This window comes from Andrena cerasifolii, chromosome 1 (genome assembly GCF_050908995.1).
Source record: "Andrena cerasifolii isolate SP2316 chromosome 1, iyAndCera1_principal, whole genome shotgun sequence".
Classification (NCBI taxonomy): domain Eukaryota; kingdom Metazoa; phylum Arthropoda; class Insecta; order Hymenoptera; family Andrenidae; genus Andrena; species Andrena cerasifolii.
Window position 1 is genome coordinate 3,922,197 of NC_135118.1, and position 27,856 is coordinate 3,950,052.

The following is a 27,856-nucleotide window of genomic DNA, read 5'->3' on the forward strand; positions in this document are numbered from 1 at the left end:
CAGAAATTGCCGTTCGTGACTTTGATTGGTCGATTCTTATAAAGCTATCTTCGTCTCTGTCAGAAACAACCAATCCAAGTCATTTTTTGGCACTGGCCAGAGTCAGTGAGAGATATCGAATTTCCTATTAGTATTATCTTGTCTCCCGTCTGAACGAATTGTATAGTTAATGATTGTATTTAAATCATTCGAAAACTGAAATAACGACAACATAACTGACCTTATACTTACACGTTGAATATAATTGCGCGATCGTAGTATTTCTTTCGATAATCAATTATATCAAGTACCGTCAAAAATCACAATAATTATAGTGAAATATCCAGAATTAAAATTAATATAAAGAACGATTTGATTAATTTTACCGAACAATTTTTAACGATGGATGATAGTGAAGAAACGATGTCTGATATTTACAACACTTTAGTGCAGATACGTTATCCCGAAATTACAACTGCAACAGTTAAAAATGTAGAATTAACAATTCTGAAGGGGCAGAATCGAATTTCCTTACTGTCTTGGCTCTTGTGTGAAAAATCTTCCTCGACAGCAGCTACATTAGAAAAATTAAAAGGACCTGCTTTAGAAGGTTTTAGCTGTATTGCCATTGAATAAGGGTATCGTAAGTATAGTGTGTTTAATGTTAAAAACGATGTATATGTTTACAGCAAAGTTATTACAGCATTATTCCGAAATTGGGATCTGCGTTAACAAGGACTTGCTGCTGGTATGTGTTTTATTTAAATTTCTTTGTATTATTAAAATAATGTACGAATTATAATTTGCAGGGAAATTGTACTTTACAGAAACAACTTCCCACTTTAAAGTTGTTATTAGATTTTATGAAATGCATGTATATTCAACCTTCTGCCCAGCATATTTCAAAAGAAGCTGTCGACGATATATTACAGGTATTCAAATAAATGTTTAAATTATAAAGAGCAAGACATATGTGTATGTTATATATAGCGACGCAATAATATTATATACATATTAAGGTGGCTCTTATTTTCGACTTTTCAATTTTCTTTGCGGCACACTCCAGAATAGTTCCAAATAATTAAAAAAAAATCTGTGTAAAGTTTGAGCTCGATGGGATAACGGGAAATGATGCCCCTGGGCCCTTAAACATTTAAAACATTAACAGCTCGCGAAGTGGATTTTGTATAATATCCTCCAAGTTATTGATTAAATGAAAAAATATGTCAAACAAAAGTTGTAGATCCGGACAAGGAGCATCTTTTATGTTGTATTACTTTTTCTCGTGCGACAAACGGTTTTTGAAAAAAGGCGGAAAAGCTAAAAAAGAAAAAACTTTTCCTCTCATATTTTGAAAGTTTTGTTTTCGAAGACTATTTTTTAAACATAAAATTGTTTCCTTCTTATTTTCAGTGTTTGAGTCTATATCTTGAAATTCGCAAAAAATCGAGATATAGACTCTATATCTTCGATATTTTTGCGCATTTCGGATTTTTTTTTTTTGATTATTTGCAACTATTCTGGAGGGTGCCCCGAAGAAAATCTTGAAAAAAATTTTAGGTTAGGTTAGGTTTATTTTTCCTTTGGTACAGTTACAAAAAATTATACTCCCCATACCAAAGCGGCATTTCAAGAAAACTTCTTGTGTAGCCCAACGAACTCTAGTCCCTTATAAAACATTTCTATCTCTCCATTCTGAGCATTCTTCCCTCATACTCTCATGTCTCATACCTTGTTACATCTGTGATTATGCTAATATATTGATACGCAGACCATTAAACATTAAACAAAAATATCATATAACGATGTATTACAATAATAATAAGAAAAAAATTTTACCAAGAGTAAATAAGAACCACCCTAATACATATACATATATGTTAAATAGATGTGCATTAAAGAAGACTCAGACATAATGACGTCTGATACCGAACCAAAGTTAAGTTATTCCGAATCTCTACAGTACTTTGATAATTTAGAGAAGTATGTGCTTGAGCATCAAGAATCAAATTCAACTCATTACGCCGAAAAAGACGAGCACGACGCAGAACACGAAGCACGGATGATTGTAATAAATTATACGATCTTCTATTAAGGGGAGGTTCCGATCTAGAGCCCAAAAAAATAGGTGATATTTAGGAATTAATTAAAGGAAAACAACTATATATAATTTAATGGGATTTTTTGCATTGTATTAAGGATGTCTTAAGTTATAGAAATATATTTTTTGTTTTATAATTAATTATTGCAAAAGACACTGGGGGGGTCGTTTAAAGTCAAGGCGTCAAAAAATTGATCCAAATCGATGGGCGCTGTATCTTCAAAAGTTATTATCCGATTCGACTGAAACCTTTTTTATTTTGAAGATTATTCTTCTGTCTAGGGAGGAAACCAGAAAAATTACAAAAATGACATTTTTTTAGAAAATAACGACACGTCATGTTTGAAATCACTTTTCCCTGTATTTTTCGTCCTTTCAACGCCTTTGAAAACTATAAATTTTTAATTTTTTGTAATTTTTTTACCCCCCCCCCCTAGCGAGAAGTATATTCTTCAAAATAAAAAAAGTTTCAGTCGAATCGTATAATAATTTTTGGAGATACAGCGCCCACCGTTTTGAGAACACTGTTTCGAGAAAAACGCGTTTAAAGTTTTACGTGAGTGCCGAGTGGCCGGGTGTTACCCATGCATTTGCCGTTACTCAAATGCCTATAACTTCGGGAATTTTACCAATTTCAACAAATCCTTTTAAACACGTATTCCTAAAAGATTGAACATTCGAAAAATGAAATAAAAAAATAATCGACATTTAGACCGGAACCTCCCCTTAAGATGATACATAAGAATGTACATTTGAATAAAATTCTAGGAAGATCGAAAGGGAATTAACGAGGATGATCGAAATCTATTGTTTAATGCGGAGACAAAAAAGTTCATAGAAGCATTTTCGAATATTGGATCATGGCCCATGCCGAATGTAAGAAATGCAAATAATAGTTTGCATTCTATGGATGATGACATCAAAAGCATATGCTCAAACTTCTCTTCTTTAACAAAGGTTCTTACATTTATGTAGCAAGTAATAGATGTCTGTATCTTTGTTCTATTAAAAAAAATTTTTTTAGTTTTTACAAGCGAGGGAGGGAATATTGAATGCGACTATACCGAAAGGATTAGACAGAATGACTACACCTTTAACTGAAATTGTCGAAGACAATGTCATTCGCTCGGAAGAGCTTTCAAATGTGTACATAAATGATTTATGAATTTGAAATATTTTTAACGATTGACGGATTTTAAGAACTATGACTGAAATTTGCGCAACATATATTTCCTTTTCATGATTACCTGCTGGACGGGCGCACGCTATCATGAGCGTCACGGAATTTCCACCAAGCGAATCTTGCAACAATCTCGTGACGTTATTGTCTCGGCAACCAACATAAAACGTAGAGCTACCATCCCCTAATTAAGATATAACATTCCCTAATCCTAACAAACCTTTATTCATATTTACTCCTTCTTTAAATCTTTCTCCAATTGGTTGTCTTTTTACTACGTTCAGAACCAGCTAAGTCGACCAAATGAAGCTGGGCATTGTATCTTTGGGTCAGACATTGTAACGCTTCCGTTGCTTTCGTCACCTTTCTCCTCTATCCCAGTAATTTTTATATTCTTTCCATCGTCTCTAATGTCAACGATAGATTGATTACGTTGTTTGTCGGTCAAGAGATCGTACAAATGTTCTTGGTAGAGTTCCATGTATGAAACTGTAACTCTGAACCACCAGTCCTCTTTCAATAAAATCGTTTTAAAAATATCATGTATAGCTTGTCGTATAACGCCTGAATCTGTTGATTCAACATAATTTGTACCCATCGAATGGGTTTTACCGATACCAGTTTAACCATAAGCTAATATAGTGACATTGTAGCCTGCAAATAAACATATAATTGTACTATATAAATAAAATAGCGAAGAAATATAATAAATTATATTTTCATATAATCGTGCACTTTTATTACCTCTTAGTTACCGTAGTAACTTTTCTGCATTTGGATTCATATACATCTCAACAATATATAAATTTCATAGTTTTATTCTACTACATGTACAAGATACTTATTTTCACTTTTAGTTATGCAAACAGAAATCTCTAAGTCGTAGGACATCTACTCAGTTGTAGAAAGACGTGAACTGCATTACGAACACTGTCTAATAAAAAAAAAAATCGTTTTCATTATTTTCATTTAAGAGGACCTTCCGGTCTAAAAGTCGATTTTTTTTATTTCATTTTTCGAATGTTCAACCTTTTAGGAATATGCGTTTAAAAGAATTTGTTGAAATTCGTAAAATTCCCGAAATTATAAGCATTTAAGTAGCGGCAAATGCATGGAAAACAATCGGCCACTCGGCGCCCACGTAAAACTTTTAAACGCGTTTTTCTCGAAACAGTGTTCTCAAAACGGTGGGACTTGTACTTTCAAAAGTAATTATTCGATTCCACTGAAACTTTTTTTATTTTGAAGAATATACTTCTGGCTAGGAGGATACCAGAAAAAAATACAAAAGTTGAAAATTTATAATTTTCAAAGGCGTTGAAAATGTGAAAAATATAGGGAAAAAGTGATTTCAAACTTCAAGTGTCGTTGTTTTCTAAAAAAATGTTATTTTTGTAATTTATTCTGGTTTCTTCCCTAGACAGAAGAATATTCTTCAAAATAAAATAAGTTTCAGTCGAATCGGATATCTTTTGGAGATACAGGTCCCACCGATTTGGATCGATTTTTTGACACCTTGACTTTAACGACCCCCCAGTGTCTTCTGCAATAATTAATTATAAAACAAAAAATATATTTCCATAATCTAAGACATCCTAAACACAATGCAAAAAGTCCCATTAAATTATATATAGTAGTTTTCCTTTAATTAATTCCTAAAGATCACCTATTTTTGGGGGCTCTAGATCGGAAGGTCCCCTTAATAATCACAATTTATAGTGTTTAGTCACTATCCATCTAGCTTAAATTGATATTGATATATACGTACCTTACACTATAAAGCAGAAAGTGTTTCGTATATTTGTGTGTTTGTCTGTCGCCTAAACACTTTCGACCGGTAAACTTGGGGGTCACGAAATGTACCTCGGCTCGTTATGCGTGGCTAATCCAGATAAATGTGACTATTTTCGCCAAAAAAAAAATAAAAAATAAATTTTTCTTTTATAAAATCAGAATCTAAATTTTGGGCGAAGCCGAGTAGTAAAGCTAGTAATTTCATAAACGCAACCTTTCTATATTGAAATGTACAACAGAAGCTCCTTCTTTTCTTTCCTTAAAGGTGGAGAATATATTACTAAACACCAATATTTATTTAAAAAATTTTATTGGGGCAATTACAAATACAAGATAACGGTTTTATGATCTGGGTCGTTCCTTCTTCTCTTTGTAAAGCGCAAGCAAAGAAACATTGGCAACTTTCACTACTTTAAATCGAACCCCAGGAATGTCACCGACGGCATGGCCTTTACGACCGAATCCCGCTACCAAAACTTCGTCGTTCTCCTCGATGTTGTTCAGACAACCATCTCTAGGTACGAAGGCTGTGATTTTTTTACCATTCTTGATAAGCTGTACTCGCACGCACTTACGAATTGCAGAGTTGGGCTGTTTTGCTTCTACTCCCCTAAAAAGTAAAGTGCAATTACAATTAAAACACCTCTGTTATTAATCGATCTAATAACACTGCATCTATGTAAATACATACACTTTTTCTAAAACAATACCCTTAGCATGGGAAGCACCACCGAACGGATTGGCCTTCCATCTTGTTCCCAAGTGAGCTTTCTTGTAGTCTTTATCGTTCCAGCGTTGATCACGTCTGTGGTTCACGTGTTTACGTGCAGTACGAAGACCACGAGGTTTACCTGTGAAAGATTTCAGAAAATGAGGTTATGTACGTACTCCATCTGAGGCTTCGAAATTTTAATTCAGTTCAGATTTAATATTTGCTCATCGATGTTGCACCACACGATAAAACATATTATTGATTATTTATAAGCGAAATATTAATGATAACTATGTCAGATTATGTTTGATTATTTGCATAGAATAGCGCATTCACACGCAACCACGTTATCAGCGATACAGTTTAGTAAAAGATATAATTCAGAAACTGGTTGTGGCGTATTTAACGAAATAATTATTAAACTCGATAACAGAAAACTATATAAACTTCACATGCATATCGTAATATCTGTTTAAGGAATTTAAAAACAATATAATTGTAAGACTTTTCACGTACCCATCTTGCTCGGTGTGCTTCGCGACCGGAAGAGACCTAACCTGTATAAACGGAAATCTGAAATTTAACTTGAAGCTTTACCGCTACATTTGAAAAAGTTGCACATTTGTAAAGTAGACTGTACTCTTATTGCCAGCCTCAGACTCCATACCTGGGTTTCTTTTGACCCGCGTCTGAATTAGGGCTGAGACTATTCGAATAATTTAATATTCGAATATTTTACAAGTATTCGAATGCTACGAATAAACTCCGAATACTTGGATATTCGAATACTGATGTATCCGAATACTTGGATATTCGAATACTAATGTATCCGAATACTTGGATATTCGAATACTGATGTATCCGAATACTTGGATATTGGAATACTGATGTATCCGAATACTTGGATATTCGAATACTGATGTATCCGAATACTTGGATATTCGAATACTGATGTATCCGAATACTTGGACATTCGAATACTTGGATATTCGAATACTGATGTATCCGAATACTTGGACATTCGAATACTTGGATATTCGAATACTGATGTATCCGAATACTTGGATATTCGAATTATATTTGCCAAATAATTGCGAGCAACTGAAGTATTCGAATATTCGAATACCGAAAAATTCGACAAACTGTCCCAGCCCTAGTCCAAATAGTCTTCAGTCTACCTATATTGACTGACTAAAATCGGCAATTATTTATATTATTTATATTAGGGCCCATTATACCTTATGAGAATCGGCCTTAACATAAATAATATTCGGCGTGTCGAAAAAATGTATTTTTTCATCAGTTTTAAAATTTGCCTCAGAAAGAAAGAATGCATTCGCTCGCTTCGGAAATATAGATGTAACTTTTCAAAACGTTCTCTGGAGTTCAAAATACCACTTATTGTAAGAAAAGAATCACGTTTCTAATAAATAGAAAACGAAAGATGCATACGGGTTTAAAGTGGCCTAGCCGTAGCCTGAAACATGGATGTTTTTTTTCAGGAATTTATAAAGAATAAACTACGGATTAGATGGTTCACAAATTTTACGCAGATGTTCATTGGTTTTTGGACAACTCATCTAGCATCGTTTACAAATTTGCATAAACTTTTGGGTCAAGCTGGCTTCGACATAGAACTGGGTGTAACGAAATGCTGTATTGAATCAGACGCAAAGGGTTAATATAGAAAGGAGAAGTAAAACACATGTATTTACACTTTCTTTTCGCTTTAATTCTTGTATGCTAGGGTACATGGTTTGGGTAGAGAAAAATGATTTATGCGTACAGTGAGATGAAAGTCCAATATAAAAAGTTTCTTGTGCGTTATGTACAATAAAATCAAATTCTCCATATAATTGTCACGTTAACTGTTGCTTCATTACTGTACTCTAATTAGCTATGCTCCTCTTCCGCCAATCTGTTTGAAAAAAAAGGAATCGAAATTCTTAGTAATATATTCTAACATGCAAGATTACAAGAATTTAAACATACCTTTGTTTTTTTACTGTGTTGTCTTGTTCTTTCTCACAGTCCGAGAATAATATATAATTCAACTGAAAGGAGATGGTTGTATAAATAAATGTGCCAGTGTCAAAAAATTATTCCCATTGCCATTGTAAACTTACATTCTTTATCTCCCTGTTTGCGCATAATTCTGGATTACAGTTACAATTGATGCATATACTCTTATTTTTACGACATGCACAAATACGTGTGGCACACTTCGTTTTGCAAAAACACTTTACTTCACCGTCAGACGATCGTTTCAATGTCGAACGTCCAAGTGAAGAATTTTTAGTTTTATTCTGAAACCATAAATGGAAGGGCATTAAAGTGTCAAGATGCATCTTCCATAATGTTAGATCGGTATTGGAAGTCGTTCATCGATTCGAATTACCAGAAGTGACTGTATGCGATTGTATAGTGGTGTCCGCGTCCAATCTGGATCATTTTCGATATCATCATTCTCCACTGGACTGTCATCTGAATGAGGATATGAATTTTCATCAACTACGCCTGTCATCCTTGACATGGTAGTCTTTCTTCCACTTGGTCTTAATATTTTATTATTATCTATGATTTCATTTAAAACCTGTGAAATTTAGACGGGTTTCGCATAATTTTTATATAGTAAACTTTATCAACGAACTTAAAAAATTATATTAACCGATTGCTCCAGATGGTGACATTTTTCTTTGTAAAGCTCTAATTCTTCTTTCAATTTGACAGTCTCTTCGTTCCTCAACTGTGTAACAGAGTTTGCGTTATCCCATGCGCATTGCTTTGACATTCGTCGTCTATCCTTTTCTTTGACTCGATACTCATCAAATTGTGCTTGCAATAATTCGTGCTTTTCCTAAAATTACAGTTGGCGTTAGCTGCGTGATAAAAATTTCGTCATCTTATACTATAAAGCAGAAAGTGTATCGTATGTTTGTGTTCGTCTGTCGCCTAAAAACTTTCGAACGGTAAACTCTGGGGTCACGAAATCTACTTCAGCTAATTATGCATGGCTAATCCAGATAAATGTGCCTATTTTCACAAAAAAGGCTAAAAAAAAATTTTTTTTTCGCTTATAAAATCAAAATCTAAATTTCGGGCGAAGCCGAGTAGTAAAGCTAGTACATTTATATTGTGCAAATTACAAACCAAAAGTTCATTATATTCAGACTCCTTTCCACACTGTCTTCTTCTATTTTCCGCATTAAGATCGAATAATATTTTTAGTGCAGCTTTTGCTTCTTCCAACGTGTGTATTTTTTGCCATCTCGTATGTGCTCTATTTTCTAAGCAAACAAATATTTACATACGTAAATATATATACATATGTATATTCGATTGAACGCTAATATTAATTCCTTCGCCCAATACTGAAGCACTGAATTTAATACAAGAAATGCTTACCCTGATCCGATTCAACTATTTTCTGTTGAAGATCAGTAATTTGCGTGTTACGCAAATTTATGAACTCAGCGAGTTCAGAAATTTTTTCATCGCTTGCATCATCATTGTTTTGCATTTTATCCAACAAGCGCGTCAGCGATGCCCTGTCTTGCATTAATTTCTCAAGAGAATATTCTGCGTCCACTGTGCTCACCATTATTTGCATTTCTTGGTTCAACCAACTTCGAATCTTGTCCGAACGGTTGTTCATTTTCTCCTTTCTCATTCCTGCTTTCTTCTGCAAACCAAGGGCGTCCTAAAAAGGAAAATGCGTTAATTGGAAGTGTGTTGGAGGATAAATGCCGTTGTTTTATTTTAAGATGAATTTACTTTCAATCTTTTGTTGACCGCGAAAGCTTCTTCCATTTTCCTCTTGAAGACAGTTTCCTGTTTACTCTGCCATATTTTCAAGCGTGTCACTTCGTTCACTTGCTTTCTGTTCTGATCTTTCAATCTGTTCAGTTCCTTCTCCTTTGATTCTTTCCATTTCGCGAATTTATCAGAGTCGGTGCGCATTTGCCTAATTAATTTCACTCTAGTTCGCTTTAACATTTGCATCTCGTTCGATAAATTTTTTATCTGCTGATCTTGTTTCTCTTTCATTTTTACAATTCTATCTTGCTCTGTAATCTTGCGCCTTAATTCAGATATATTTTTCTCTAACTCCTGTACCTTTTTACGCCGACTTTCTGCCAATCTGTGCACAACATTTTAAGCAAATTAGGAATCTTGTATATCAGAAGGTAATATTCAACTAAAAATAAATAAATCATTAGTTTCTTACTTCGAACTAACTTTCTTCGACTGAACATTCTGTAACGCCTGCAAGAGTTCTTCCCTTTCCGTTTGAAGTGTTTTTATCTCTTGTTCCATGTCCTGTATTTCTTTTGTGTAATCAATCATTTGAGAAGAATTTTTTAAAAGTTGACTTATAAGACTTTCTTTGATGGCCAATTCTTTATTTATATTCTGTACTTCAGTGTTCCTTTTTACTTGAAGTAGAGTATGTTCTTCCTGTTTCTCATCGAATTCTTGTAAACTATTTGACTGTTCCGAATGTGTTCCATCTATAGATGCTTGATCCAAATCCTCATCACTATTAGCTGCGACTGGATTTAAATCAACAGTTGCTATTCCACAATTTATAAGCTGCTCTGATGCTTTCTTCTGATCTTGCTGAATGTCTGTCCAACAAAGAAGAAACAGATTTAGTTATTTGTTTTCACCTTCCATTAAAATATAAATAAGTAAATAACTAAGTAACTAACTAACTAACTAACTAACTAACTAACTAACAATAAGTAAATAGGTAAATAAATAAGTAAATAAGTAAGTAAATAAGTAAGTAAATAAGTAAATAAATAAGTAAATAAATAAATAAATAAATAAATAAATAAATAAATAAATAAATAAGACAAGAAATCACGTCACTTACCGAGAATTTTTAAATATAAAGCTTCCACCTTTGTACGATATTCGGAATGGTTATCTGGATCCTTATCGAAAGTATCTAAAAGCTCTTTACACTCTTCTAATATTCTCACCATATCGGACTGAATCTTTTCCCTAGCTTGCTCGGCCAGTTCTGCTCTTTCGTGCAAAACTACAGTTTCGACTAAATTTGTATTCAGACTTTCTGCTAAGTCTCGTATTTTCTTTTGCAAGAGCTGATTTTTCATTACAAGCTGTTGATGCTCTGGCGGGCAAGAAGTCCCAATTTCTTCTCCGACCAGAGCAAGCCTCAGTTCTTGCACCAATTTGTTCAACCGATTTATTTCTGCTATCTGTGGATCTTGAGTTACTACAGGCTTATTCTTAATCTTACGTGCTCTGTCGGCGTATCTCAATGTACTTAAAGTCTCATCTAAATGATAATCTGCAAATATTTTAAACAAACAATTGAGTGATTTTAGGAACTGCAACGGAAACTCACGCGTGATACATTTTGTTTTCATAATCACCTGCTGGACTGACGCACGCTATCATGAGCGTTATGGAATTTCCACCAAGCGAATCTTGTAACAATCTTGTCAGTTTACTGTCTCGGTAACCAACATAAGACGTAGAGCTACCATCCCCTAACTGAGATATAACATTGCCCAATGCTAACAAACCTTTATTTATATTCACTCCTTCTTTAAATCGTTCTCCAGTTGCTTGTGTCTTTTTACTGCGTTCAGAACCAGCTAAGTCAACGAAATGAAACTTGGCCATTGTTGCTGTGTTACTAAATCATATGAGTAGTTAATTATTTCCTACGCAAACAACAATACAGTGTTCCTCGGATTATTGAAAAGACTCTGGGGCTCGGATCATCGGGAATGACTTACCCACCCCACAGTTTTGCTTCCTCGCTGCGAGCGAGGAGCTTCGGTCCCAGGTAGGCCGCCCACTGACAGCCGAGAGCAATAAAACATTCGGGCCAGGTAAAATACCCAATACAGAAAACTATACGCTACGGATTGCGTGCGGCGTGGTTCCTTCTTAAGAGGTAATGCCACTGTAGAGTCTGGAAAGGCAGCCCGATTTTGAGAATTTTTTATGCGAGTATAGTGAATAGAATACAAAATCTGTTTGAAGGCCTTTATTGTACATACCTTGAAGTATGATCACAATTTTTTTATAATTTTTTTTACACAGAATGGCGCCACAGTTCAACTAAAGAAGCTTCTTCTGAAAAACTGTTCCGCGGCCGGAAAGATTTCTCCTTCAATTTTTAACCCAGAACAAAAAACCAAACATTTTTGAGTTCTATATAAGATTATCTCAGAAAGTACACGAGGAAATGAAAAAATACTGTCTTTTGTAAGAATGCTGCGGGATTGAACAAAAAGTTACGTACAAAATTGTTGAAACGTTTTGTTCAATCACGCAGCATTCTTAAAAAAAAACCCAGTATTTTTTAATTCTCTCGTGTACTTCCCGAGATAATCTTATATAGAATTAAAAAATTGTTGGTTTTTTGTTTTAGGTAAAAAATTGAAGAACAAATCTTTCCGGTCGCGGAATCCTGTTTTTTCGAAGAAGCTTCTTTAGTTGAACTGTGGCGCTGCCATTCTGTGTAAAAAAAAATTATAAAAAAAAATTGTGATCATACTTCAAGGTATGTACAATAAAGGCCTTCAAACAGATTTTGTATTCCATTCACTATTCTCGCATAAATATATCTCAAAATCAGGCTGCTCTTCCGGGCTCTACAGTGGCATTACCCCTTAACCACGCTCCGTCCGAGGGACCCGCTTCAGGTCTCAACTCTCGAAAATCAGACTATAAGATGTTCATGTTTTTTGATAAATGTGAATGAAAGTATTATCAATGGATTTTTTAGAATTTCCCGATGAAGATGAGTTGAAACATGGAAAAATTCGGTCCATTTTTAGTGAATGTAGTGTGTGTCGCTTAATCCGGGAACACTGGAATTCTAATAGTGCTTTCATAATAAAAAAATAGGACGAATTTCTTCGTGTTTGGACTCATTGTCATCGGCATAAACTCACCAATCCATCGGCAGTACTCTCATCAAGCTGTAATGAGAAAACTTTCATATTCAATAGTGGATGAAGCAAGTCGCCGTCGACCGAGGATCTCCCGCTGGTGCGCTATTTCACTCGCTTTTGGTTTACGTCGTTCATTCTCCTTGTCAGACGGTTCGGAAGAAGGCCCCGACAAGGGTGAATCTATTTGGTGCTAACTACTGCCCCTGCCTCGGATCATGGAGAATTTTCCAATCCCGAATCTTTCTTCACAATCCGAGGAACACTGTACTTTTAAAATTACTTTGAAATTATTAGGTATAAAACTTACGGATCATTTTTCTCCTGTTGATGGATGCAGAATGTAAATATAGCGTGGCTGCGACTACTCTGAACGTTCATTGCAGTTGCACCAGTCGCACGACCCAAAGATCCTTGGGTCAAACATTGTAATGCCTCAGTTGCATTCGTCACCACTTTCTCCTCTATCCCAGTAATTTTTATATTCTTTCCATCGTCTCTAATGTCAACGATAGATTGATTACGTTGTTTGTCGGTCAAGAGATCGTACAAATGTTCTTGGTAGAGTTCCATGTATGAAACTGTAACTCTGAACCACCAGTCCTCTTTCAATGAAATCGTTTTAAAAATATCATGTATCGCTTGTGGTATAATGCCTGAATCTGTTGATTCAACATAATTTGTACCCATCGAATGAGTTTTACCGCTACCAGTTTGACCATAAGCTAATATAGTGACATTGTAGCCTGAAAGTAAACATATAATCTTAATATATAAAGCAGAAAGCTTCTATGTGTTTGTGTGTTTGTCTGTTGCCTAAAAACTTTCGAATGATGAACTCTGGGGTCACGAAATGTGCCTCAGCTCATTATCTCTGATTAATCCAGATGAATGTGACTATTTTCACAAAGAGAAACTTAAAAAAAAATTTTGTTATAAAATCAGAATATAAATTTCGAGCGAAGCTGAGTAGTAATGCTAGTTGTACTATATAACATAGCGAGAAAGTATAATAATTATACTTTGATATAATCCTGCACTTTTATTACCTTGAAAAATATATTTGATCATCTCTTTAACAGCTGTATCGTAAAACTCTTCTTGGCCAACCTCGGGAGGAAAGACGTAATTAAATGTGAAAGACTTCTCAGTGTTGCGTATAACTATTTGTGGTTCTCCAGGAACAACTTCTAAACACCTTTGACAGCCTTTCTCAATTTCATTATCGACTAAAGGACGGATGCGCACAGCAACACGAACTGTATCTTCAACCATCTGCAACAAAATTTTTAGAGCTGGTATATTCCTCTACACTCAAAATCGATGACTACTAATCTATTAATTAACTTGTTAACAGTAACTTTTCTTTACTTAAACTCATAGTCATCTTAAGAAGAGAAAGAATTCTAAAACTTTGTGAATATGTAGGGGATTTTCTCCTCATTACAACGCAATTATTTTTTTGCTGCCAAAATTCACTCGAAGGGGGTGAAATTAACCCTTGAAAATGCGGCTACATTCCGATTTTATTTTGTAACTCGGAATCTGTAAGAGATAGAATGAAAGTTTCAACACAAAAGTTACTTCTTTTAATTAGATCTATTATTTGGTAAAAAAAATATTTTACAGTTCACGAGTTATAACACAAAATCGGAAAATAACCGGCTTTTCAGGGGTCAATTGCACCCCCTTAGAGTGAATTTGGGCAGCAAACAAAAATTGCGTTGCAATCAGGAGGAAATCCCCTACATGTTCACAAAGTTTCAGAATTTTTTGAATTTCCGGGTTCGGGATCTTCCTTCGTTAGAAGGGTGCGTCAATTTTTTCAATGTTTCAATTTTAAAAACTGTACAATTTCAGCAACCTTGAAATATGTTGCGAGGGACATGATTCTGAGCAACTTTTTCCCATACATGAAACCGGTAGCGGGCCTTACTTTCCAAGATATTCGTAAAAAAACTTTAGTAAACTTTTCTTCATGGATTTGATCAGATTTTTTTTAATCACTTTACCAGGCCCCCCCTCTGCACAACATTTCCATTGATTAACACCGACAACCTGCATTCCACTTTTCAACTTATCCCAGGTATTAGAATTATGTTAGGGGTAGGCCAGTGCAAAGGAACGAGTACTGCAGGCGCGTAAAGCATTGCAGCAACCTGACGTGAGTTTGGGAATGCTAAAAATGAGCCTGGAGTTACAAGCATCACGCAGCGGTGCGCAATAATTGTTTCTCTTCTGCCTTCATCGAAAACAAACATAAATGTTACACGCCATCGTGCGATGCTCCTGTAGCGCGTAGCAATTTTAAGTAAAGATTTTTACAAATATCTCGGAACTAGGGCCAACCGACAGTTACATGTACAGGGAAAAGTTGTTTAGAACATTGACCTCGACAACATATTTTAAGGTCATTGAAATCGGCGAGGGGCATGCTTGCTAATCGACATGTTTACCTAAAGCGACGTTTAAAATGATAGTTTGGATCTGTAAAAATAATGTGAAAAAGGTCCCATTGAAAAATTCATTGTAATAAGGTATGGCCCATAAATCGAAAGCCTGCACGACGAGCGTGGACGCGTCTGACGAACTTTAAACACGTTTTTCTCGAAACTATACTTTTCAACCTGGATTTAATGAAATTTGGTACGGGTATTCTCAATTACATCATCATTATTATTATTATTAAAAAGTAATAGATTCGTTAACACTACAAGCAAGCAAACGTATACTTTCAATAAAAGAAATTCTGTATTAGCATCTTCAAAGCCTTCGTAATTTACTTTCGGAACGGTGACATGCGAAGGGAAATAATAAACCAAAACTACTTACTTTCGATTTGTTGGACGTAAAACACCTAGCAGATTGTAGAATCTAAAATAAATGCGTCTTCACAAGCAAGTGCGAAGAAGACAAGCATTACAAGCAATACAAGTTTGCCTCAACGTATTTGGCCTCAACCGTTGCGAGAGCATTTGAAAGTTCTATACACGGTTGCCAGGAAAGTGCTATACGCAGTGGAGGGGAAACCATCCTTATCGTCGATTGGTTTGGAGGCGTCATGACGTCATCACGCGCATGCGAGACGAGTTCCATCTCCACCGACAATTTTGTGCATTGTTGCGACTACCACCTAATGGCGAGTAGCATAAACTCTAGGAGCGCGAAGTTTGAATCGGATCATACGAATGTAATAGGAAAGGGAAACACAGTGAAGTCGCACAAACATGACGGGTTTGAAAATAGTTATAGCAAATTCGGTAACTCGCACTGACTCTGCACTGGTGCCAAAAAATGACTTGGATTGGTTGATTCTTATAGAGCTATCTTCGTTTCTATCAGAAACAACCAATCCAAGTCATTTTTTGGCACCAGTGCGGAGTCAGCGCGAGGTACCGAATTCGCTATTAGAGACTCTTTTAATAAATAAACTTCAGAATTATAAATTAATCTATACCTACTTAGAAACGATTGTTTGAATCTTAAGACCGTCTATGGCATGATGTATGGCCGTACATTATGTAAGCTTGGTGTTAGTAAGGGGGATGCATGGTACTGCGCATGTGGTGGTAGTGGACGATCGGTGATTGGTGAATGAAAGTGACATATCATTGATAAGAGGCATTGCCTCCTCTTTTATACGTTTTTATGGTTAAGTTTGTCGATGAGTTTGAAACGTTAATACGTAATTGCAACATTATATTTTGGTCTCTTAAGACCTGGTAAAACTTATGCCACTCGTCAATTGAGGGGCTCATAATATGTAAGTACATATATATAAGTGATATATAAGTATACATATTTGGTGATCGTACTGATCACCAAGTAAAGAAAGGAAAGGAAATGAGCGAGGCTGTACTGATAGACCGTGCCTCAGACGCTGGGGTGGGTGGTACTTGGACGGAACGAGTGAGAGAGCTTCGGGAGTGGAGCGCCGAGTGGCCCTCTGGTGGAGACGGCATGTCACCCGAGACCGCCGCATATTTTAATCATTGAGCTATAAGAATACCTGGAGAGAGAACAGCAGTGGGAAGAAGTAGAGGCGACAGCGGTCCGAGGGAAATAGAAGATCACGGGTGAACCTTCTTCTTCCTATTATCCCTCTCAGTCTGTACTATCTGTGTTACGTATGTATTTTGTGTGCGCAGTAACTTCACTCACATGCACTATACATCCATAGCCTGTTGTAAGACAGAGATAGGTTCACCCGTTACATCCCTCTTTCTCGGACCGGTCGCCATTGCTCTGTTCTCTCTCCAGGTATTCTTACAGCTCAATGATTTTAATACACCCTATATAAACATTCCGTTTCAAATAAAGCGCGACGCATGCGTACTACTCCGCCAATCAGAAGCTGTCCACCACGACTTCTCTCCTCCCGATCGACTGGCTCGACCCCCTCGTCGATGTTGGGACCATGAAGTAAGAGCACTCTTAATTCATGGTTGAGACTGTGCTCCGTGCGTTTTATTCGTAAGGTGCAATTTCATGCTGACGCTCGACGCTCGTTTTGAGCGTTAAAACCAGTCACGTGATCGGCCCACGTGACTGTCAGCGTCGACGCTCGTTTTGAGCGTCAAAACGAATCACGTGACCGACGCTCAACCAATGAACGAGCGAGTCAGAGTGAACGAGCGTCCAGCGGAAAAGATAAACCGGGCTTAGCTTTTCCGCTTGATGCTGAAAGTCACGTGGACCGATCACGTGACTGGTTTTCACGCTCAAAACGAGCGTCGAGCGTCAGCACGAAATCGCAGCTTAAGCTTAGACCTGCGCCCCTACCGATTTGCGACCGATCTGCGCACCTCCCACGGATCTGACACGCGCGATTGGTCGCAGCGCTTTCCCTATCGATAGTGATTTCGATAGTGTCGGCTATCGATAGTTCTCCACCTCTAATGTACAGATGTTTGGAGAAGAGAAGTTCACACTGTGAACTTCACAGTGCTATATGATAATATCGCTGTTGCAGTGTATCCCAAAGATGATGCGATGTCCAGGTACCTGTTCGGTTCATATTAATTTATTAAAATTCATACATAACTACACGATAATTCGAAGGATCGTCACTTGGACATGTGAAACTGTATTTTCAGGAATCTCTTGATTTCAACAGTACCGCGCCACCTAGAAGCCTCCGTACGCGTAGCGGACCGTGTCGTAGCGTTACGGTTATAGTACGGTGTTGGGCAATTGTAAATATGTCAACGACGAAGGTTATATCTGGAAAATGAGTCCTTAACACTAACAACGGTTCTATTCATTCTTTGCATAACGCCGAACGATGTCGTTAGCCGGCTGACAGCTTTTGATAATCTCCATATACCATGATGGGAATATTGTATGAGAAACGGCCACTAAAACGACCCAGACTAGGGCCACCTGATGTCTATCCCCAGGAACCCAAACAAAAAGAGGACGAGCTCACATCTATAAACGTTAAGCATGGATTCGCCACGATGCCTCAGTTGTCGGATGAGTTCGGGACTGCGAGACATTGCAACGTCACTGCTGCCAAGGTGGGAGCCTACTTCAATGCGATCCTCGCAAAGAAGGAGGAGCTATCGACGATGCCGGATACAGGACGTAAAAGGCAGCAGATCAACCCGAAGGATAATTTCTGGCCAGTAACCGCTAGGACAAAGAACGGCATCGAGGCTTGGTTCAAAGATTTGTCTGGTTGTAAGCCGTTGATAGCTCTCGCTAAGAAGGCCCCAAACTTCAATAAGAAAGAAGAAATATTTATGATGTTGTGCGAGTATCAAGTCCCGATGCTAAGGGCAGCCTGGTTTATTAAACTCAGCTCCGCCTATACAGTGGCAGTTTCTGAGGCCAAAATAAAGAAGCGGCAGTTGCCCGATCCGACTACAGGTAAATGAATGTATTACTTAATTTCACTCGTCGTGCTTTATTTAGACAATTTGTTACTGACTGTTTTATGCTTTGATTTATGCGTGGACATATATTTTTCCAACACAGTTTCTGATTCATACCCTTACTTTGAATATTATAGGCACAGTTATACATTGCATCGCATGTCCGTATATAATGAGGAGAATCTATATGATTTAGTAATTTATATTTCTCTGTTTCTTCGTTTAGAATGGACAGGAACGCTTATCAAATTTTTGAAGGATCAACTTTCTAAGCTGCAGGAGTATTACTATATAAATAGTCATGCGACAAGTAGCAGTAGTAATAATGGTATAACAAATAATCCATGCAATGGCAATGGCTCTGGGAGTAGCAACAGCAGTAATAATAATGTTAATAATACTAACAGTAATAACGGAGTCGCTAATAACCAACCAGCCACGCCAAATTCGAGTAATCAATCAGTATCTGGGAGTACCATGAACGAAGAGCATAAACTAGCTTTAAAACAATGGCATTATTGTGTACAATTAGCAAAGTATATGTTCGAGGAGGGTCTATTGGATAGGCAGGAATTACTGCAATGGATTTTAGAACTATTAGACAAAATTAAGTCTTCCCCTTCGGAGGATGGTATATTGAAGCTGTTGTTGCCATTGGCGTTACAATATCTGGAGGAATTCGTGCAGTCCGAATTACTAGCTAGACGCTTGGCGTATCTGTGCTGCCGTAAATTGGCGCATATGTGCAGTAATATGGAAACCAATGGCAATCCGCAAAGTCCGTCCGTAAATAAAAGCGACGTTAATGGTGGGAAAGACACTGCCACTGCTAGTCAAACGACGAACCCATTAACTACTGCTTTTAATGACTATTTATCTTGTCCACATCATAGAGATGTGATATACAGCCTGTCGACGATAATACAGGTGAGAATAACTTTTACTGGATATTTTCAAAGTCCGATGTAACGATAAAATTGCAGCAATGGTTGTAGCGATAGTTTGTTAATATAATGCGTAAATATGCTGATTGTTGTCTAGGTTATTACATTAGAATGCCCAACGGCGTTGGTATGGAATAGCGTTGGCGAAGGAAAAGCCCCATCTGTGTTGAACGGTTCCCCTTTAGACTATTTGCCATGCCCACCGACAGCTCTGCCTTGTCCACCTGCGAGCACAACTAATCCTACGCTGAAGCAATTGAAGATTGCCCAGGAAAATATTCGTGCGAGGTCTCAAGCAGCCGAGGGGAAATGGTCGTGCGACAAATGGCAGCAAAGCAGCGCGGGCATAATGACAACTAAAGTGCTGGCTGCATTGGATGCGCTGGATCGGCACAGTTTCGATAGGATGGATTCTACCAATTCGTTGGACACCTTATACGCTAAGATATTCACGTCACCTCCAAAGGACAATGCTAACGAGCGAGATGCGAAAACAGAATATAACCCTCAGCAAGACTCCGCTGTGGTTGAGATTCTGTGCGAATGGGCTGTAAGCGCAGAACGATGGGGGGAGCACAGAGCGATGGCTGTAGCGAAACTGCTCGAGAAACGGCAAAGCGAGGTTACTGGGGAAACGAACGATAGTGATGATAAAGATAGCGTGTGTAGCAACGGAAATCCACCGGTGCTTCCGATCTTTCAGCCGTTGCTTATGAAGTTTTTGGACATGGACGCCCCGGTATTAGACAATACATCAGGTCAATCAAAAGTACAGTTCACGAATTTGGTTCACTTATTTTCAGAATTAATTAGACACGATGTGTTTTCACACGATGCGTACATGTGTACGCTTATCTCCAGGGGCGATCTTATACAAGGTACAGTGGATTGATATTTTACCCGCTATTGATATTTAGCTGGAGAATATTCCTCTACGTTTGCGAGGCATTCCTTTAATTTTGAAGATATTGAATTTTTTTTCGATTTATGTAGGTCCTGCAGCCAGCAAGCCTGGAACGCCAAGCAATCGAGAACCAATCGATGAAGATAGCCTGTTTCCAGGAATGGACTTGAAACCAGCCAAATTAGAAGTACCGGATCATGGAAGAACAATGGATTACGATGACAGTAAAATTGACGACGACTTGGACAAGCTACTGCAACATATCAAAGAAGATCAACAGAACAGCATGGACGCTCCTGACAGTCCGAAGGAAGACGCACTAGCTGGGCATGGGACTCAAGAAGGGCTAGATTCCAAAATGCCATCGAGCCACAGTAGACATTTACTGTATACGACGCACTTCCCATTGCCACAAGTAATTATCGGAACTTACCTATTTCTTTGCGAACTGTATAAACGCGAGCACACACTGAAAGATCATAAATATTGTGTTTGAAGGATGAAACGTGTAGCCAACATGACTGTAATCAACGACATGTACTCCTTTACGGAGTAGGACGCGTTAGAGACGATGCCAGGCATATCGTTAAGAAAATGACCAAGGAAGTGTGCAAGTTGTTCGGCAAGAAGTTTAGCATTGATGTTGCAGAGGGTGGAAAAGTGAAGAAACATTCCCGTAGTGAGTTCAACTTTGAAGCGATCACCTTGAAGTTCCAAAATCTGAGCTACTTCGATCAGCATGTGGTGACATGGCAGTGCGCCACGCAAGTCATCGAAATGCTCAACACATTCGCCTTAGCTGGATCGTCGTACTTACCAGTGCAGGAACACGTGGCATTTCTTTTCGACTTGATGGAGCTAGCACTGAACATATATGGCCTGATAGATGTTTGCATCCAAATCCTCAAGGAGCTACCAGAGGTTGAAGCGCAGTTGACAGCCAGAAATAGTCAACTCGTTAGAAGTTATACGACAAGCTTAAGTCTGTATGTTGTAGGTGTATTAAGGAGATATCATTGTTGTTTATTGTGTGAGTATCGTTATATTACGTTTCGCAGATAAAAATCGTAAACAAGAACTATGCCTATCGTTATTCTTTTAGTGTCTCCAGAGCAAACAACAGCAGTATTTGATTTACTTTGTAAGGTAGTGAAACATGTGTCGAACCCTAGCGATTGTAGTTCTGCTGAGCGATGCGTGCTAGCACATCTGTACGATTTATATTCTTCCTGTTCCCTTTTGAAGACCAAGCCACACGGAGTGGAAGCGTTCAGTAATGCTTACCCAAAGATTCGAACAGCTCTTTATAGCACGCTGCAACCGACCACTTCAAGCCACGTTTACAATTCACAATTCATGGTGGACGTTTTCACTAGCCCAAGACGTGGTGGAAAAATCGAACCCCAATGGGCCAGGCAGTTAAATGAGACGCCAGCGAATCGCTACAGTTTCGTTTGCAACGCGATCGTTGCCGTTTGCAGCGAGACTGACAACGATAAACTGAACGATATCGCGATAACTTGCGCCGAATTAACGGCCTGCTGCAATGCACTGAACGCAGAATGGCTTGGAGTCCTTATGGCCCTCTGTTGTTCCTCCAATAGCTCGGCTTTTTACATTGATGTTCTGAACCAAGTGGACGTGCAGGACTTGAGTATACATAATTCATTAGCTGTGTTCACATCAATTCTGATCGGTAAATATCTTGGAATCAAATTTTATTCAACGTACAGAGTGTATACTTTTTATTTGTAACAGCATTTCATGTTCGCAGCAAGACATTGCTTTTCTCTGGAGGACTTTGTTGTGCATATAGCATTGCCGTCGTTAGTGAAAGCTTGCAACGAGGGTCGCGGAGACGCGGATATGGAGGCTGAGGCTGGGGCACGTTTAACATGCCATTTACTTCTGCGATTATTCAAGACAGTTGAATGCCCTCAACCAGCATTGTACTCTGTCAGCACGAGCCCTCACCCTCTGCCAAACGGAAACTCCAGGGGCTACAGTATCAAGTTAAGTTGCGACAGACATCTACTGGCAGCTGCTCACAACAACATCAGAGTCGGCCCAGTGTTGGCAGTGCTCAAGGCCATACTTGTAGTCGCCGATGCAACTGCTGGTAAACAACCATCGAAGAAGCCAGACGTGCCAATGAATCATTCGAGCAAATCTGGCGGACCAGCCAGTGTTGGAGTTGGTGTCGGCGTCAGTACTAGTGGACCTAGCGAATTGTCTATTAGTCACATTTTGGGCACTAGTGACATTCTAGGAGGCGGGGATGACTTGGGGCCAGATTTGGCAATGTCTTCATCTAGCAGCAGTGCTGGAATGACTACGGAGAATGTCAAAGGGCTATCAGACTTTGCGCAGCATGTTCTGAGGCAGATTTGTAGTCAAGAGTGGGTGCTGGAGAGATGTTTGCAAAATCCAGAAGAACTGTGTCACCCCGATATGCTACTGGACAACATGTTGACACCTCGTCAGGCTCAACGATTGCTGCACATGATTTGCTATCCAGACACTTCTATCGATGCATTCATTGACCAGAAGACTCACATAACTAATATCTTGGAGAATCTGGAGCAATGGAGTCTGAGGATGTCCTGGCTCGACTTGCAGCTTATGTATAAGCAGTTTTCCCCAGGATCGAGTGATCTTTCTCAGTGGTTGGATACAGTTGCCAAAGCTGCAATCGATGTGTTTCAATTAAACACTATGTCCAGTAAACCGGACAAACGGTCTGGCTCCATATGGCTGGTGGCACCACTCGTTTCGAAATTGCCAAGTGCAGTGCAAGGCCGAGTTCTGAAGGTGGCTGGACAAGTTTTGGAGTCTGGTAACTGGTCGAAAACCGCAACAGGTCGTGAAAGAGGTAGATCCAAGTCACCATCGCTCTTCAATCATCAGCCATTCCTCTCGCTGGTGCTCACTTGCCTGAAAGGCCAAGACGATCAAAGGGAAGGTCTACTGATGTCACTGCATTCTCAGTTGTCGCAATTCTTAAATATCAGCAAAGAGGAGAAAAATTCTGCGACTGAAGACCCTAAAACTAGAGAGGTGTTACAGGATGCACTGCAATTAAGATTCAGTCTTGTCGGTGGTGTATTCGATACGATACAAAGGAATACAACTGCTACTACAGACTGGGCAATACTGCTGGTTCAGCTGGTCAGCTATGGTGTTATAGATCTAAATAACAACGCCGAATTATTTACCACTGTCATAGATATGCTGGCGACCCTGATACACTCCACCTTAGTTTCCGATTCGCAATCCGAGAAAGATGAGAATAAGAAGCATTATCAAAATCTGATGAAGAAATTGAAGAAGGAACTTGGCGATAGAAATTCTCCAAGCATCCGATATGTCAGACAATTGTTGCCATTACCAAAACTGACGATGGAAGTGATTACATGCGAGCCAGTTGGATGTTTGACAGACACGAAGGGCAACAAGATAGCTGGCTTTGATAGCATCGATAAAAAGCAAGTAAGTTAAAAAACATTTTGCTACAATTAATGATTAAGAAACTCGTATTAAAATGCAATTTATTAGGGTCTACAAGTGTGCGATTCACAAAGAGTATCTGCATGGGAAGTACTAGAAGGGCACAAAAATCCAGCGCCAATTTCCTGGGCCTGGTTCAGAGCGGTCAAATTGGAACGTAAACCCCTAACGTACCAAAACGCCCATAAACTTTTACGATATCACACTCACAGCCAAATTAGAATACCTAGCCACTACTTGGATCCACCGCCACTGCCGCCGGAAGATTTAGAGCCGGATAAAAAGGAATCCGAGCCTGGCAAGGCTGATACGCCGATGAGTATCGATTCTCCTGGAAGAGTACCAGGTAGTGTTGGTGGCAGTGGAATTGGCAGTACTGTAACTAATGGCAAAGGAAAAGCTATGAAAACTCGGAGGCACAGAAGGAACAAAGCCGCTACACCTACCACACCTGTATCACAGCAAATTCAGGTTTGTTTAAATTTCAACGTTTTGGATTCGGAGCGTATCTTTCTTCTTCTTCGCTCTTCTGAAATGGCTCTTGTGTGTTGTGCAGCAAACGCAGCAAAACCAACTACAACAGATAGCATTCGGAAACCAGCAAGTACCTGTCAGCCAGCAACCTGGAATGTTCACCAGTCAGCCAGCACAGCATCAGCAGCAATGGTACGCCAACCAGCAAACTCACACACCAGCTCAACAATACGGATATGGTCAGCAATTACCACCAGCTCCGGTTGGGCAAAGATATGACAGACCAGGCATGAACAACCAGTCGAAACAGGCACTTTCACATATGTTACGCTTACGATTACCCTCGAATCAATTAATGGGCGCTCAACAACAACCAACTGCTGCACCTGTTGGTGGTCCGGGAGCTTTCCAAGGAATGCAGAGACAACAGTTCATTCGGCAACAGCTGAGAGCTCAGCATGGGGCTCCGAACATGAACCCACAACAGGGAATGTTTGCATCGCAGCAGCAACAGCAGCAACAGCCGCAGCAACAGGGAATTTACACTGGGATGCAGCAAGGTAATCATAAATAGTTATTTAACATCCTAAACAGATAGAGCTTTGAAATTATGTTTGTCTCATTCCGATCACAGGAATGAATCAAAATTATGCAGGATACGGAGGTCAACAAATGATTCCACAACAGCAACCGCAACAGCAGCAGCAACAGGCACCTCAACAAGCGCAACAACAACAGCAACTGCTGCAGCAGCAGCAGCAACAGCAAGGTTTGATAAATCAGCAGCAGAACATGATGTTCTCAAATCAGCAACAAATGATGGGGCCTCAAAGGGGGCAGGAATATATACCACAACAGCGTATGCAACCTGGAGTTACCAGGCCGCCATACCTTCAGGTACTGTTCGAACAAAGAAGTAGACAAAGCGACAGAGTTTTTAGTCTATAGTTTGATTTTCAGGAGTTGAGACCTGAGGCGGGTCCGTCGGACGGACCGTGGTTTAAGGAGGAACGCGGCACGCAATTCGTAGCGTACCATTGGTTCCTCCTTAGGCCACGGTCCGTCCGATGGACCTGCCTCAGGTCTCAACTCTCGAATATCAAAGTATAATAGAAACAACATTACTGAATAAATATGACGTGTTTGTTTCTCCGTGTTTTCAGGCTCCAAATGTTACAATGAATACAATGGGTCCAATGGGAGGGGGAGTACAAAATCAACCAGCACCACCATATAGACAAACTAGTGGAAAGCCTGGCACAGTTGGAGTGACAGGAGTAGGCACTGCTAGTGTTGGTTTGCAGCAAAATCAACAATTCCAACAGGTAAGGTGTATTTCTTTGTAGTTATGAAACAAACTACATGGCACGTTGTATTCAAACACTTTGGGATATGGTCGAATCCTGTATCAATACCCCGAAGACACAGAAACAGTGCGTCTGAGTATAATCAAATCCTAATAACAAACATATGTTAGAAATCTTTCCTGCTCGTTTGCACACACAACATATATTTTATACATTCGACAAAGTTTGAATATCACTTGCAAGTGATTTGATCGGCTCCCATGCGTATGGTAAGTTTTCGAACCTTGCATATGTATATTCGTTGCAGGATTTCGAACCCAATCTAATGTTACTAAGTATCGTATTTTAAAAATACGAGAAATCTAACATTTGTTTTTATGAGTACAATTTCATGTATACACTGAAACATATATTTTACATAAATAATTGTGGTCATTCTAATTATAGCAGCAGGTGATAAATCAGCAGCGTATGAAACAACAGATGCTTGCAATGCAGCAACAGCAACAAGCACAGCAATTGCAGCAAGCGCAACAACAACAACAGCAACAAGGGAATGCTAGTGGACAACAGCCAACTCCTCAATTGGTGACGCATTTACAACGGCACTTGAGCCAACCGCCACAACATTATCAACATCAACCTCCGCCTTATTAGTAATTTAAAATGTATATAATTAATTGATATGCTGTATAAATACAATTTACAATGAAGCGTGTAAATCTGGCTTGCAAGAGTTTACATAACTTAATTCGCAGTATGAATGTGTATAGTTAGTGTGCCATGGCAAAGGTAATGAAATGAGAATAATTTTAAAACGACATTGGAAACTAAATTACTCCGTTTCTGTGCTTTCATCATGGAATATATAGTGATTTAATTAAACTGATGATTTGTTCAAAAGATTTTATAGTTTCTATGCTTGAAAGCACAATAAATTGAAGAACGAGTTTTGTTTTACAGGATTAGTGGTAAAACGTTACGAAGAAGGAAATATAATTGATTAATTCAAAATGTCTTTTAATTTAAACAAAATGACCTATCTACAGAATCGATGTTTAAAAGAAAGTTTATTCAATAAAATTCAGTGTTTCTGAATGCACAAAACATCAAATCGAAGCTATGAAGGTGCAATCTCATGCTGACGCTCGACGCTCAATTTGAGCGTCAAAACCAATCACGTGACCGGCGCTCAACCAGTTTAGCTTTCCCGCTTGTTGCTGAAAGTCATGTGGACCGATCACGTGATTGATTTTGACGCTCAAAACGAGCGTTGAGCGTCAGCATGAAATTGCACCTTAAGAATTGAATGGACGGAGCACAAGGTCTCAACATGGACGGCTTGTGATTGGCGGAGTAGTACGCATGCGTTGCGCTTTATTTGAAAAGGAATGCTTATATAGGGTGTATTAAAATATGCTTATATGCATAAAACTATACATATATATGTATACTTATATATTACTTATATATATGTACTTACATATGAGCTCCTCAATTGACGAGTGGCATAAGTTTTACCAAGTCTTAAGAGACCAAAATATAATGTTGCAATTACGTATTAACGTTTCAAACTCAACGACAAACTTAACCATAAAATATATAAAAAAGCCAATGACTCTTGTCAATGATATGTCACTTTCATTAACCAATCACCGATCGTCCACCACCACATGCGCAGTATCATGCACCCCCATTACAGACGCGAGCTTAGGCCCCGCAGCTTTGTGCTCCGTCCATTTAATTCTTAGATGCATGGCGTCACCATGAAATCGCACCTTTAGGCAGTGGTGGTTTTACTAAGTTACATCGAATTTACTTATTGCATTGAATTTTACTGCACAATATTTTAAATTACTTTAAAAAGAAAGATTGAAATGTAATTATAAAAATTATAAATAATTTAAATTTTTGTAGTAAAATTCATATCCTTGGTGTGGAAAAGATACTCGAATTTTTACATATATCAACATGGATTCTGAAGAAATTGATAAAACTTTAGCAGATTATTTCTTTGGATGTAACATTCCATTTAAGTATTATCCCACACAGCACACAGGCGCCTTAAAGGCGCCGTGAGTGTCCCACGAGCGGCTTATGAGGGTCCAATATGCGCCTTCTGAGCGCCTGATGTTACCAA

The 27,856-nt window shown here is 38.5% G+C and overlaps 4 protein-coding genes across 6 annotated transcripts; 2 read left to right on the forward strand and 2 right to left on the reverse strand.

The window, feature by feature from the left end:
• Positions 1 to 185: 185 nt before the first annotated feature.
• On the forward strand, positions 186 to 3,987 carry LOC143366477 (uncharacterized). Its single transcript, XM_076807596.1, has 6 exons — positions 186 to 589; positions 669 to 727; positions 789 to 911; positions 1,868 to 2,047; positions 2,849 to 3,037; positions 3,105 to 3,987. Exons 1-6 carry the CDS (start codon positions 382 to 384, stop codon positions 3,243 to 3,245), a joined length of 900 nt encoding a protein of 299 aa, XP_076663711.1. The 5' UTR covers positions 186 to 381; the 3' UTR covers positions 3,246 to 3,987.
• A 1,360-nt stretch (positions 3,988 to 5,347) lies between these two features.
• Positions 5,348 to 6,429, reverse strand: Rps23 (ribosomal protein S23). Its single transcript, XM_076807616.1, has 3 exons — positions 6,283 to 6,429; positions 5,746 to 5,905; positions 5,348 to 5,664 (listed from the first exon to the last, which is right to left on the reverse strand). Exons 1-3 carry the CDS (start codon positions 6,284 to 6,286, stop codon positions 5,397 to 5,399), a joined length of 432 nt encoding a protein of 143 aa, XP_076663731.1. The 5' UTR covers positions 6,287 to 6,429; the 3' UTR covers positions 5,348 to 5,396.
• Positions 6,430 to 7,476: 1,047 nt separating this feature from the next.
• Positions 7,477 to 15,672, reverse strand: Klp3a (kinesin-like protein 3A). The gene is made up of 14 exons (XM_076807303.1): positions 15,537 to 15,672; positions 13,754 to 13,979; positions 13,015 to 13,450; positions 11,172 to 11,437; positions 10,646 to 11,086; positions 9,995 to 10,394; positions 9,541 to 9,907; positions 9,172 to 9,466; positions 8,917 to 9,053; positions 8,435 to 8,623; positions 8,165 to 8,359; positions 7,893 to 8,072; positions 7,759 to 7,820; positions 7,477 to 7,684 (listed from the first exon to the last, which is right to left on the reverse strand). Exons 2-14 carry the CDS (start codon positions 13,977 to 13,979, stop codon positions 7,660 to 7,662), a joined length of 3,219 nt encoding a protein of 1,072 aa, XP_076663418.1. The 5' UTR covers positions 15,537 to 15,672; the 3' UTR covers positions 7,477 to 7,659.
• Positions 15,673 to 17,622: 1,950 nt separating this feature from the next.
• On the forward strand, positions 17,623 to 26,730 carry Kto (mediator complex subunit kohtalo). Of its 3 annotated transcripts, none has more exons than XM_076830122.1 (13): positions 17,623 to 17,704; positions 17,801 to 18,575; positions 18,807 to 19,507; positions 19,622 to 20,402; positions 20,518 to 20,843; positions 20,927 to 21,458; positions 21,531 to 22,124; positions 22,203 to 23,917; positions 23,984 to 24,406; positions 24,492 to 24,969; positions 25,044 to 25,306; positions 25,573 to 25,734; positions 26,164 to 26,730. In XM_076830122.1, the coding sequence occupies exons 2-13, from the start codon at positions 18,032 to 18,034 to the stop codon at positions 26,371 to 26,373; spliced, it is 6,729 nt and encodes a 2,242-aa protein (XP_076686237.1). In that variant the 5' UTR covers positions 17,623 to 17,704; positions 17,801 to 18,031; the 3' UTR covers positions 26,374 to 26,730. The 3 variants fall into 3 exon arrangements, with proteins under 3 accessions (XP_076686237.1, XP_076686238.1, XP_076686239.1); XM_076830123.1 differs by having other exon boundaries at positions 26,167 to 26,730; XM_076830124.1 differs by having other exon boundaries at positions 25,065 to 25,306.
• Positions 26,731 to 27,856: the final 1,126 nt, after the last annotated feature.

Excerpts from the sequence above, each read along its gene's own strand:
- Kto (XM_076830122.1), top strand. The coding sequence starts at position 18,032 with ATGATGGGAATATTGTATGAGAAACGGCCACTAAAACGACCCAGACTA. Across the intron at positions 20,403-20,517 it reads CAGGGGCGATCTTATACAAG|GTCCTGCAGCCAGCAAGCCT; the intron begins GTACAGTGGATT and ends CGATTTATGTAG. Across the intron at positions 25,735-26,163 it reads AAAATCAACAATTCCAACAG|CAGCAGGTGATAAATCAGCA; the intron begins GTAAGGTGTATT and ends TTCTAATTATAG.
- LOC143366477 (XM_076807596.1), top strand. The coding sequence starts at position 382 with ATGGATGATAGTGAAGAAACGATGTCTGATATTTACAACACTTTAGTG. Across the intron at positions 728-788 it reads TTAACAAGGACTTGCTGCTG|GGAAATTGTACTTTACAGAA; the intron begins GTATGTGTTTTA and ends TATAATTTGCAG. Across the intron at positions 912-1,867 it reads CTGTCGACGATATATTACAG|ATGTGCATTAAAGAAGACTC; the intron begins GTATTCAAATAA and ends TATGTTAAATAG.
- Rps23 (XM_076807616.1), bottom strand. Across the intron at positions 5,665-5,745 it reads GGTATTGTTTTAGAAAAAGT|GGGAGTAGAAGCAAAACAGC; the intron begins GTATGTATTTAC and ends TTTACTTTTTAG.
- Klp3a (XM_076807303.1), bottom strand. The coding sequence starts at position 13,979 with ATGGTTGAAGATACAGTTCGTGTTGCTGTGCGCATCCGTCCTTTAGTC. Across the intron at positions 7,821-7,892 it reads CAAACAGGGAGATAAAGAAT|TTGAATTATATATTATTCTC; the intron begins GTAAGTTTACAA and ends ATCTCCTTTCAG. Across the intron at positions 7,685-7,758 it reads AACACAGTAAAAAAACAAAG|ATTGGCGGAAGAGGAGCATA; the intron begins GTATGTTTAAAT and ends TTTTTCAAACAG.